At 33.0% G+C, this 13,942-nt stretch overlaps 1 protein-coding gene across 1 annotated transcript; it reads right to left on the reverse strand.

Moving 5' to 3' along the window:
• Window positions 1–2,352: 2,352 nt before the first annotated feature.
• On the reverse strand, window positions 2,353–3,240 carry LOC115993039 (heavy metal-associated isoprenylated plant protein 47-like). Its single transcript, XM_031117310.1, has 3 exons — window positions 3,132–3,240; window positions 2,945–3,023; window positions 2,353–2,692 (listed from the first exon to the last, which is right to left on the reverse strand). The coding sequence occupies exons 1-3, from the start codon at window positions 3,135–3,137 to the stop codon at window positions 2,541–2,543; spliced, it is 237 nt and encodes a 78-aa protein (XP_030973170.1). The 5' UTR covers window positions 3,138–3,240; the 3' UTR covers window positions 2,353–2,540.
• Window positions 3,241–13,942: the final 10,702 nt, after the last annotated feature.

A 13,942-nucleotide genomic window follows, 5' to 3' on the forward strand; every position in this document is an offset into this window, starting at 1 on the left:
TTCGTCTAATGTGAGAAAAAAACAAGACGAAGTCTACACTTATATAGAGGCCCAAACTTCTCCTTAAAGGTAACAACATTGTTATCTTTTTCATGACTTGTGGTCTGCGGCATGTATTGTTCACCCAAATTCTAAATTACCTGATTTTTTTTATTCATGTGAATGTGTTTATTTCTCAAGTAGAGCATGGAGAACGCGTTTTGGACTTTACTGAATTCAATGAAATTGACTAATAGTACAAATGCAAACTTGCATAGCAAGCGCACTTAAAACAAACAAACAAAACTCTTTTCTAGAAACAAGTTGAAAGACAACCTTCAAACCATAAGGTAAATATTTGTTATTTAACTACCAAAGAAAATGAGGACAAAAAAAATCCTTGACAAAAGAAGTATTTAAATGTAAATTGTCTTTTCCACTATAAATTATAGGGTTACTTTTAGACTAGAGACTCAATTATGTTAAATTTCTCCAATTTTCATCAAATTAATCTTAAAATACAATTAGTCAAATACCAATCTTACCGTTTTGTGATTGCGTGCTTCTATTTCTTCCTCACATTTTTCCCCCATGTTCACATGATAATTATAAGGAAAACAAAGGTAAAGTATGATGTAAAATTAAGAAAATTATAGCAATAGAAGGACATAAGGCGGCTCCACCTTAAATGCAGGGTGGTCACAGGATCACCCTAAATTGTAAAAAAGTAATTATTACATAGAAATTTTATGAATTTTTTACCCTTAAAAAAAAAAAAATTGCAACCATGCTAATTCTTTTTGGCCCAATGTAATTAAACCTTGGACAAAATTTAGTAATAAACTTAGTGGTAGCCTAAGTTTACAACTCCAATAAATATATATATATATATATATATTTGGATGTGAATTTTGACAAATTCACTTTTATATTACATTTTCTTCTTATATTTTTCATACTTGCAAAATTTCAATAAGATCAAAGATTAATAGCCATGTCGTCAATTAAATATTTAAATTTTGACTTTTTACAATCTAAATTATAAATAAATAAAAATAAGTGTATGGATCAAATAGTGAATAACATATGGTTGGCACAAAATTTGTCATGTGTTCTAAAAATATAAAAAATATGCAATTCAATGATTAAATTTTCAAAATATATAGTCATGTTAATTTGTTTAGTGAAAGTTGTAGCCTTACAATTAAGTTTTAACTAAACTATGATACTGTTAACAATATATCAGATCTTTACAAACAAAAAGGAAAAGTCCAAGATGTAAAAGTGCAATTCAGTCCACGTCTTAATATTTTATCAATGTTGTGGGTGTCATCCAAGTACATCCGGTAAAGCACCAAAAAAGGAGGAGTTTAACAAAAATACCAAATATGGAGGTGAAGGGGAGCATAGGGAAAGAGATGGAGACAGTTTAATGAAATTAGTTTGGAATTTTTCTTTAAGGGAATAGGGGGATTTGGAGCAAGAGAGTCAATTTCGTATCCGAGACCATTTCGGTTTGGTCTAGATAACGAAATATTTCAATACTGATCAATAACGGTGTACCGTTTCGAAATTACCGTATTATATATAAATATTATATATTTAAATTAATATATTTAATAAAAGAGTAAAGTCTTAAAAAAAAAAAAAAAAAAAAGCCAAATCCCTTATTTGTTAATCCATACTGTATATTACGTAAAAAAGAAAAATCCATATATATATAATATATATATTACACAGTGGAAAACTGGAAATAACTCAAATGAATTTCAAATGCTTACGCCATTTAAAAAAAAAAAAAAACTACAATTTGAGTTTGGCCATCTATTGAAAGTTAAAATATGGAACTCTGTTTAGTGGAAGAAAACGCATGTGGCACTCTCTCCCTCACTCTTTATGCTGACCCTCATTTCATTTTCAACAACCCCCGCCCCCGGCCACCTACATTCGGTCTTCTCTTTCCCTTACATAGATCAGATCTAAACAAATGCTTTCCATCTCTCTTCTTTGCTGCGTGAAGATTGAAGAATATACGACACTGAAAACGAATCAAATACATATTTATCTCTCTCTCTCTAATGTTGTGCAGAGAATTTATACCTTTATGTAATAATCAAATGCCTAAAATTTTGATAATAGGAATTTAGAAAATTTTGGGTCTTTTTAGTGAAAAATCATTTTGAAAGTTTTGAGGCGTAACCGGTTGGGACTTGTTAATTTTCAATTGGAAGTACTTAAGGCCTAAGTTAAATTATTAAAATGTCCTATGTTATTATACTAAAAAAAAAAATCCTTATTTTGCCAAAGGCATTAAATTCTCTAAATGCTTAAAATGTTGATAAGGGATGCCAAAATAACCACACACACAAAAAAAAAGCTAAGAGAACGTTTATTACATTTTTTTTTTTTTTTCTGCTGAGAAAAAAAGTGAGAATGTTTATTACATTAACACCTTGCCAATATACATCTCTCACCTGGTTAACAAAAAAAAATAAAAGAAAAGGTTGTGTCCTTCAAAAGGAATTCTAGTAGCTAAGAGTATATTTATATGGCTTTCCAACTTAGTTTCCTTTCTTCACCTCTGCTACACTAATAATATCAGTGTGCCCAACCTTCTTCCTCATAGTAGTAGCCAACATTGCAGCATCAACTCCATCACCCATCACCACCACTTTATCTTTCTCTGCTCCTTCTAATCCCACAAAGTTCACACCTGCAAAGGAAAAATATATAATTTAAGTCCAGACTTCAACATATTATATATATAATTTTTTACTATGTGATCTGACACAACTGAGAATATATTCCAAGATGTTTCCACATCTTAGAAAACTTGATTAACAAAGAAGTTTCAACATCAACAAAATATGGTGACGGAAAATGGCAAAACTTTGTACAAATTGCAAATCAAAGTCACATAGTTTTTGAAACACATGATGACCTTTACGATTCATATAACACTAACCGCTTGCTTCAGCTGCAACAGTGAGTGCCTTAGTCTGGCATTTTTGGCAATTCATTTGAACCTTCATCACAATCTTTTGCTGCAAATCAAACCATGAAAGAGGTCATGAGATTTTTTTTTTTTTTTTTTTTAATATAAAACCCAAAAAGGAAAAAGAGAATATATGAATTATGATTGCAAATAATACCGTCATGTTGAAAATTTGATGTAGTAGTAACCAAAAGCTAAGAAAGTATACGATCGAACATTTTGTCTAATGTGAGGAAAAAAACAAGACGAAGTCTACACTTATATAGAGACCCAAACTTCTCCTATAAGGAAAGAACGGTGTCATCTTCTTCATGACTTGAATGGTCTTCGGCATGTATTGTTTTTCATTCATGTGAATGTGTGAATTTCTCAACTAGAACATGGAGAACGCGTTTTGGACTTTGGAAACTTCTATTAATTGACTAATAGTACGGATGCGAACTTGCATTGCCACTTTGCAAGCCAAACTTCAAACAAACAACACTCTTTTCCAACAATAAATTAAAGACAAACTTCAATTCATAAAGTAAATATTTATTTTTAACTACTAAAGAAACTGGGGACAAAAAAAAAATCCTCAACCAAAGAAATATTTAAATGTATATTGTCTTTTCCACTATAAATTATAGGGTTACTTTTAGACTAGAGACTCAATTACGTTGAATTTCTCCAATTTTCATCAAATTAATCTTAAAATACAAATCTTACTGTTATGTGATTGCATGCTTCTAATTCTTCCTCTCGTGTTCACATGATAATTATATGGAAATGGAGCTAAAGTATGGTGTAAAATTAAGAAAATTATAGCAATAGAAGGACATCATAACTAATCACATAGTTTTTTTTTTTTTAGGGAAAACTAATCACATAATATAAGAGGTTGATTTTTTTTAATTTGAAATTTAGGAAGAAAGTGCAAGTAACTCTTTATGGAGGAGGAGGGGAGTAGAGGGAAAGGGATAGAGAGAGTTTAACGAAACTTGTTTGGAATTTTTTTATTTTTTTATTATTTTTTTTTAAGGGGAAAGGGTTTGAGGGGATTTGGAAAGGTAGGTGTCTTAATCTTCTCCAAACCCCTTATTTTTAATTCCCTAAATTGAGGGAATTTGGAGGGACATGAGAGAGGAGTTCCACTTATATTAAATTGTCAATTTTACCTTAAAAGTTATCATAAAATTTGTTGAGTTTGTAGTTGCTTTTATGTTAAAAATTTATTCTCTCTCACTTATGTGAGGTTGTTTCTCATTTAAAATTAAAACATTAAAACAAGATAAAAATGTTGTCATTCCTCTCCCCTCCTCTCCCCTCTCCTCTGCTCTTCTTTTGTAGTCTATACCTTTATGTAATAATCAAATGCCTAAAATTTTGATAATAGCAATTTAGAAAATTTTGGGTCTTCTTAATATAAAATCATTTTGAAAGTTCTGACTTCTGAGGTGTAACCGGTTGGGACTTGCTAATCTACAATTAGAAGTACTTAAGGCCTAAGTTAAATTATTAAAATGTCCTATGTTATTTCAAATTAGTCAAACTTTCGAATATGGTTTTCTTTAATTAAAAAAATATTACAATAAAAACTAGAAGTACCTAAGGCCTAAGTTAAATTATTTAAACGTCCTGATTATTTCAAATTAGGCAAACTTTTAAATATAGTTTTTAAATAAATAAATAAATAAATAAATAATAAAAAAATAATTAAAAATTAAAAAAAAAAAAAAAAAAAAATCTTGTTTAGGTAATGTAAAAGAGCGTCTTGATAGGATTGTTGCAATTGTAAGGTTGGAGGACCTTTCCTTAAACCAATAGTGAGACATTTCCATGCTACTTCCTCTAACCGTGCCCCAATTATTTCCAAATTGGTCTCGAACGAATTGAATGCAAATCTTTGTCAAATAGCTTCGGCAAATCAATCAATCAATCGGTGTCAAATACCATCAGCAAATCAATCAATCAATATCACATTCCTACCTCATTTTCAAAGACAAAAATTCAACTATTATGTAAGTTTATCTACTTTTTTTTTTTTTTAATATTTAGCAACTTGGATTGTTCATAACTCACTTGAGCTTTAATTATGCAAATTCACTTTATATTTTTTTTAGGCATCTTCTTTTATATTTATTGCATGGTTATCTACTATATTCTATTCAATTAATTTTGGACTTATATATGATTTTATTTATTTATAAAAACTTTTTTTAAGGTGAATTTATTTATAAAAACTTAATCTTACATAATATGCATTCATTATATAACTTAAAGTATATTGTAACTTTGTTTAAAAAAAAAAAAAAAGAGATAAAAAATTACTTTATTTTTATTATCAATTTTATTTTATTTAAAATAAAATTTTTTATTTTCATTAATTTACACATGATTCTTAATTAAGTTGTGCATCGCACGGGCATAATACTAGTATATATAAAAACAAAGACCTCATGCGAAAAAACATGAGGTTCTGTCATGTGGCACTATAATTTTGCGTTTAACCTTGACCATTAACTTTCTTCTACTCTTCCTACTATACTTCAAAACATGGGCTGGCATTTTAAACTTCATTAAAGGCAAGAAGCCCATTAATATGATAAATTAGAGCCAATTATAGCCCAAGTGTAGCTCTATTGATTGTCCCCACGTTTAGCTCATTTCAAAACTAGGATTTGTAGTCTCAATGTTGTGATCAGCTTACCGTAGCAAGCCTCATTCCACTTATTTCAAATCATTTAGCTTTATGAAAAATATTGCAATATCTGGGTCATTTTTCCTTTGCATTACTTGATCAGCCACATCCACAAATGAAAGATTTGTGCAATGAGACATGATCTCCCTCAAGCATGTGGACTTCCAAACCTTGTCAACATTTGTACAGCTTAGCAGGATATGGTCTATTGAAAGTTTTGGGGCTAAAGTGAATATAAAGGAACCTTCTTCTCATTTGTGTTATGAGTGGATGGGGATTGCTATTTGCGTTGTATTTTCTTCTCTTCTCAAATTTTCACTATCATGTCTATTGATAGCAAATGGAAAAGTAATGTCTACTATAATAGACAAGGTTGGCAAAATTGTTGGTTTATCAGATCATATTTGGCTATGTTAATTGCTTCCTTAATACCACGAGGAGGAGGACATAAAATTACTGAACAAATGTGAAGCAAATGAATTGAGCCAGATTGGCATTAAAATTGAAACCCGTGGTTCAAATGTGGAGGTGAAGAAATGTGGGTTCCGAATGGTATACAAGAAAGACATAGAAGAATTCAACCGAACTATGGCTCATAGTAGCAACACTAGCATCATTCCTTATGAGGACTCGGATGTTCTCCATCATAATTTCAACAATTCGACAGTGGTAGCAGAAGGTAAAAAAGCAAAGCAAATTTGTGACGATTACAACGGTGATTTGGCACACCCAAATAGGATTGAAAGGCTCACAAAATTTATGCCCCATGGTGACTCTGATTGTGAAGAGTACGTTGAATGTGGTGAGGAGATCAATGATTAGCTGGAATCTAGATGGAATTGGAAAATAGGTTCAAATACTTTGTAAGTCAATGAATCCAAATTAATTCCCATTTTTTCTCTTGATTACCTGTATGTCATTTTTTAGTCTTAGTTTTGCTAATTGCTGCTTTATCTTTTGGCATATATTGCTAGGTGTAGCTTAGCTTCATTATTGGCACTTATTCCAACAAGGGCATCATTGACCAAATAATTTAAAAGAGTTCTTGATATATCCAAATATGATCTACATTCTTCATAATTGATTCGTGGGTCAACTGAAAAGGATCAATATCGGCATTAGTAGTGGTTTCGGTAATTTGCTTAAGCTATCATAATTAGGAAGCTAAGTTTTAACTATATGTAAATAGATGTGTGATAAAAAACTAAATAAAAAGCTCTTACCGGAGACAATCTTTTTTGCTAAAAATTTTTAATTTTGATTTATTTATCACCACATGTTTTGAATGACAATATATTGCTCGATTGCTAGACATTCCATGGCGAATCAGTAATTTACCATAATAGAATATTGAATAGTAAGTAGGACTAAATAGCCTTTGCTGTGTGCAGATTTTGTTATGCAATGCAAGGAAATTATCATCCACATCATTGTCCTATCACCTATGTAATACTTGTGTAGAAGCATTGATGAGACCTTGATTGAGTTTAAAAGAACATGGATACTATGACATGAATTATGTAAAGGTAGCCTGCCCAGATTGGTAAGCACTCCTGTTTTACTTGCTATCATTGTTGTATTACATCTAGAATTAAAGTTTTCTCATATTCTTTTTGTTGGAAAAACTAGTTTTGCATCTCATACAAAAAATGCAGTGAAAGTAACACAAGGATCTACTTCATTCATAAGAGATAACATATAACCTTGAATTCTAGAACAAAGAACAAAAAGTGTACCTTGATGCAGTGAAATTCAAAAACAAGACTTAAGAATACCTTCAATCTTCATTCCAATTCCACATGGTGTCCAAGTTTAGTTGTCTCTCAACTGGTTCTTACGTATGTTGGTTTTCCTTTGAAAAAGTGAATTCCAAAGATTCTACAGGGAAAAACTGTTTTCCAAATAATATTAAGAGATAATTACACTTTCCCCATTTGTGGTTTGCCTCTAATTCTATGTGCCTACCCATGGTTTCAATTTTGACACTTTACCCGCCTGTAATTTCCTCCATTAGTAATCCGTAACCCACCTCTCCCTCAGCCGTTACTCTAACACAAAATATGTAAAAAAACAAAACCAGAAACGGATCAAAACACTCTCATTCCCAAAACTTACTCACTAACATGAAGAACATACACCTAGAAAACTAATACAAATTAAATCAAGCAATACCATCAAAGTACAAACACAGATCTATCAAAATACAACTAAAAACACAAGAGAAATAGGATCAACAATTTCCAGCACTTAGGGTCCGTTTGGATACAGCTGAAAACTGAAAACTGAAACTGAAAACTGAAAAACACTATAGCGAAATAATTTTTAAATGTGTGAATAGTATCGTGGGACCCATTTTTAATGAAAAAGTTGCTAAAAAGTGAAATTTGTGGGTCCGTGAACAGTACACGATGTGCTGTGATTGGTCCAAAAAAATTTGAAAAGTCAAAGTTTGCGGCTACTGTTCATTGAACAGTGCATGAACAGTAGCCGCAAACCCAAAACGCGTGAAAAAAAAAAAAAAAAAAAAGAAAAACGTAGACGCAGGATTGGGCGAAAACGCCCAATCCAAACGCACTCTTAATTTCTAAAGTTTTGATTTTCAACATCCAAGATCACACTCACACAAAACCACTGTATATACATTAGCAGCACCCAAGGGGGGGATCTACAAAGCTTGACCAAGGGAATAGAGATATGAGAGAGGAAGGTTTCAAAGCCAAACAACAAACCCACCAGAAAAAATCACAACATCGTGAATAGTAGAATAAAAATTACTTGATTTGCTGGGTATAATAGAAGTAAAGTGAAAAGTGGAGAGATGGTGGTGGCTGGGGTTTGCCGTAAAGGAGCTTGGAAGCTTCAATTCTTTTAGATTCCAAAAGATCGAAGAGAGAGGGAGGTGTTTAGGCTGAGATCGGGTTAAGATAGAGATTCCGGTGAGAGGGAGGTTCAAGCTTGAGAACCACCATCTAAGGTGGTGTTGGAGCGGCGGAGATGAGCTGTGAGTGGTCAGCCATGGCTAGGTTTAGGGTTTATAGAGAGATTGTTGAAGAAGAACAAGTGTGAGTGGTCGGCCATGGCTGGGTTTGGGGTTTGGAGTGGTCGGCCATGGCTGGGTTTGTTGTGGTCGGCCATTTGATTTTTTTTTTCTTTGAACAAATTAGTAACCATTGTGGTGAAAGAGAGACAACAAGGCAAATATATATTTGTGGAGGTTGATTTGAGTTTGATTTTTCTGGGTCTATGTTCTTCATGTTGTAAATTGTGTTATGCTTTGATTTTAATAAATTTCTTAGTACAGGCACAAAAAATAAGTATGAGGAAGAAGACGAAGAACTCTCTTTCTCTCATGGTTTTGCTTCATTTGATTTGTATTAGTTTGTTCTTCTCTCATGGTTTTGCTTCATTTGATTTGTATTAGTTTTCTGGGTTTATGTTCTTCACGTTTGTGTATGTTCTTCATGTTTGTGAATGATGAGAAACCAATACTATATTTTAATCTTGTTTTTCTCTTTTTTCTTTTTTTTTTTTTTCTTGTTTTAGGAGGAGAGAGACATAAAATGGGTGTAAAAAGACTTGTTTACCCCTCTTTTTTAATAGAGGTGGGTTACGGATTACTAACGGAGGAAATCACAAGTGGGTAAAGTGTCAAAATTGAAACCACGTGTAGGCACATAGAATTAGAGGCAAACCACAGGTGGGGAAAATGTAATTATCCCTAATATTAAATATCAAAAAATTTAGCTAGTTGTCATGTTGCAAAATAATGTTGGAAATTAGCATCTCGAGTGTCTAAAACTCGAGTTTTAAAATAAAAATCAAAATTTTAAGTCTCAATTTGTAAGGGGTGGTTGCTGATGTGGATAAAAATCCACTTGGAACTCGAGTTTTAAAGACTCGAGTTTCACCATTTTCAGACCCAACTTTCTTCATCTCTGTTCTTCGTCATTAGATCGTTCTTCGTTTTGGGTTTCTTCATCCTCCTGGGTTTCTTAATTTGCTAGGTTTCTTCATCTTCGTTAGATCTTTTTTCCTTCTTCTTCTTCATTCTTCAACGGCAAATCTGAAGACCAGATCGTGCCTTTTCAAATCATCTCTTCGTTCTTCCTCTTCAAATCAAATCATGCCTCTTCAAATCGTCTCTTCGTTCTTCAGATCAGATCATGCCTCTTCAGCCTCTTCAAATCGTTCTTCCTCTGTCCTTCTTCAGATATGATGTACTTCAAGTACAAAATTGAGTCTTTAAGACTCGAGATCTATGTGGCATCATATTACCAACTCACCAAGTGGGAATCAAGTCTTTAACCCTCAAGTTTTAGATTGAAATTTGAAAGCTAGAAAATGTGTTAAAAAACACAAGAGCTGTTTAGACCCCCAAATTAAAGTTACGGCTCGATATATTTTACACTAACTTAATTCTAAGTGCAGAATAGTATAAATGCGAGTGGATAAACAAACAAGCTACTCTAACACATATTCATATAATCACAGCAGTAAAATGAAATGTAAAAGTGTAGGGAAGAAGAATGCAAACACAGATAACACGCCGATGTGTTATCAAAAAGGAAACCAAAGAACTCGGTGAAAAACCTCTCTGCCGCCCTCCAAGCGGTAATCAATCCACTAGACAATCAGTTGGGATACATGGGTTAGCAAGAGACCCTCCTAGCCTAATTTACCCGTTGTACCTAAGCCCTCCAAGCTCCTATTCCAACAAGGCTTCTCAGAACCGTGTCTTGTCTAGTTCTCCGGATCCCGCAACAAGCTCCATGTTGCATTTGCAATCCTTGGCTTCTTCCAATACTTCCCAGTAGCACCAAACTATCACTTGACACTCTGAAAGGGCGTAGTAAGTGTTTGGACTATCAACCTCTCAATGATATGAAATGGAGAGGTAGGAGTTGAGGAAATCCACAAGCATATGTGTAGAGATATATGGGTATGATAATCTCTAACTCTCAAGGTTTGAGGCTAAGGTTTTCTCTTAGAAGCACTCCTTTACATTTGTAGGTAATATGGGTATATATAGTGTGGGTACAGAAAGTGTGTATCAAATAGCATAGTCTGGCAGAATAGAATGTCTTGCAGGTGTCTCGTGGGAAGGCCTTACCCGCGAGATACTCACAAGATTGACTCTTCACATTCCAGTCATGTGCAGGGCACATGCATTACTTCGCGGGATGCTAAGTCACGAGATACCCACGAAAACCTCTTCAGTCCTCAATAGCTTGAATCTTCATACTCTCTCTCTCTATTACACAACCTTTACAATCAAATCCCACAATAAATACATGGTACAAAAGATTGATTAAAATTACAATCAAATTTGGCACAAAATAAGCCAACAAAACACATAGTTGTAAATCACAACTTTACAAAATTGAGTCTATAAAACTCGAGATGCTAGTTTGCAACTTTCTTTCAAACAAATCTTAACTTATGATATACTTCCTCTTCACTGTGCTAGTCTACACATTCCCTCAATTTCATAGTTCATACACCTTTCCTTAACTCTCCAACTTTAACTATAATAGCGTTTCTCTTCAATTATTGTCTCTCTATATTTTTTTTTTCTCTCTCAAACCGAGCGTGCACACAGTTTTTTCTAGCACCAAATCGTTCAAGCCTACTCGCATCCTTAAGGTCCTATCTCTTCTCTTATGCAATGTTTTGTGTGAATTCTCTATTTTATTTCTTTCTTTCATTCTTTTTATATTTATTTATATGTTTCAATTTCTCTTTGGATGATGAGAAAGCAGAGGGAAAGGGACTTTTTTTTTTCCTTGGTTTTGACTTTATTGTTTTATAGTATCTGAATTTCTCCTCTTATACCAACAGTGATTGTGAAATTACAAACACAGAGGAAGCTTTTGTAATGATTTAACATTAGTTAAATAAATTTCTGCATAAATAATAATCATAATAATGTGAGTTATCCACTTTGTATAAAAAAATAAACGAACAAAAAATGTTGACTTCACTGAAAACAGAGGATGTGAATGCCCAGTAAGGCTAGGATCGATCGCTGCCACTAGCTCTTCTTTTTTTTCTTTTCTTTTTTGTCTTATTATTATTTTTTTTAAATTAAATGGTGTCAGGTAATTAGCAAATTGGGTGTAGTTGAAAGATTGTTGTGACCTTAGTTTTATTAATGCCTTTCGTCTCTCTTTCACATACTCACAAACAAAAGAAATAATAATGGTCATTCCTTTATTAAAAAAAAAAGACGTAAATGCACTTTTAGTTCCTAAATTTTGACGTTTTTCCATTTTAGTCCCTACATTTTATTTTTTCCACTTTTTTTAGTCCCTAAACCAATTAACGCGTGTTATTTTCGTCTTTTCCGTCAATCAACCGACAAAAATAGCTAAGGTGGCAGCCGAAGACATTAAAATATTATAAAAATGCCACATCACCTATGACACATCAGCATTTAAATTTAAAAAATTAATTTATTAATTTTAACTAAATAAAAAAAATCAAAACAGAATTAAAAATCAAAATTCACCTTAATTAAGATTTAAAAAGTACAAGCTCAAAAAAATCATACAAACCCAAAAATCAAACACAGAAAAACCAAATCCACATCATATTAAACATGAACAAGAAATTAAACATGAACACATTAAACATTTGAACAAGAAGACAAACCCAAAAAATTAGCATTAGATCCACATCAACACAAAATTATACATGAACAAATCCGAAAAATCAAACCCCCACACCACCAAAGCATCAAACACAAAACTCAAACCCAGAATTTCTGGCCCCCAAACACAAAAATACTAAACTCTAAACCCAAATTTTCGGGCACCAAAGAAAATAGAAGAAAAGAAAGAGTATGATTCTTTTATCTTTTTTGAGAAACCAACACAAAATCAACTTAAACCAACACAAAACTCAACGATCAACGACCCACTGATCTGAAACCCAACAATCTGAAACTCAACTTAAACCATCGATTCGAAACCTCCAAACGCACCAGATCCACCACCTTTGATCTCTACTTCTGTTTCATTGCAAGGAACCCAGGCCGAAGCTTTTCAAGCTTCAATCCTTCATTGTTGACCACAACGCCACGAACAGCAGTGAGTCCTTTCTGGGCTTGGTCTATGGGTTTCACATCAATGGACCTAGCCGATCCAAACCCAGAAAACCTAGATCTACCCAGAAAACCGCCACCACAAACCCACCAACCACACCACCACTGACCATTGCCACATCATAACCCAGCAACCCAAATCAGCCAAAAGTCACAAACCCAGCCAAAACCAAATTCACGGCAGCCCATGGCTTGACCCACCAAGCCCACGACAGCCCACTACTGCTGCATGTCCTTAACCCACGATTCACAGCCACCAAACTCGACCCACCACCAACATCAAGAGTAGGGGCCATTGAAGACGAAGGAATCGACCTCAGATCTACCCAGAATGACTTGAATAATCGCTGGTCCACTCATCGGTGGTGGAAGTACCATTAAGGCACTTGATGGAAAGGACCGTCAGAGAAAAAGAAATAAGAGAAAGCCAAGAGAGGAGTTTGACCCGAGAGGAAGAGGGAGAGAGAGATTTGGGAAAATGAAATATGAGTTTGGGTCTGAGTTTAGTGTTTATTGATGATTTTGTTGTGTTTGGTTGACAAGAAAATTTAAGAAAAATTAAGAAAGTTACTGCAAATTTTTTTTTCTTACTCTTTAAATTTTAATTAAGGTGAATTTTGATTTTTAATTCTGTTTTTATTTTTTTTTATTTAGTTAAAATTAATAAATTAATTTTTTAAATTTAAATGCTGAGATGTCTTGGGTGATGTGGCATTTTTTATAATATTTTAATGTCTCCGGCTGCCACCTCAGCTATTTCTGTCGATTGATTGATGGGAAGGACAAAAATAACACGCATTAATTGGTTTAGGGACTAAAAGTGGAAAAAATAAAATGTAGGGACTAAAATGGAAAAACATCAAAATGTAGGGATTAAAGTGCATTTACGCCAAAAAGAAATTATATAATAGGAATTGAATCATGTGTTGTATCTAAGATATTTTTGAGCTTTACAATCACTACTGCAAATTCATTTCTCAAATCCGTAAGTTTTCATTTTTCATACATGTCCATCTCTTTTATTCAATCCTTTCACTCTCTCCTCGAAATAAAAGATCCATATCAAATCATTCCTTTTTTTTCTCTAATTTTTTTTTCTTTTAATTTTATTTTCAATTTTAATTGAAAACTACCCTTTTTTTTAAATCTTTATTGTAGTTCAATACTTGCCGCCAACATATTTCCA

Source organism: Quercus lobata, chromosome 5, assembly GCF_001633185.2.
Source record: "Quercus lobata isolate SW786 chromosome 5, ValleyOak3.0 Primary Assembly, whole genome shotgun sequence".
Lineage (NCBI taxonomy): Eukaryota > Viridiplantae > Streptophyta > Magnoliopsida > Fagales > Fagaceae > Quercus > Quercus lobata.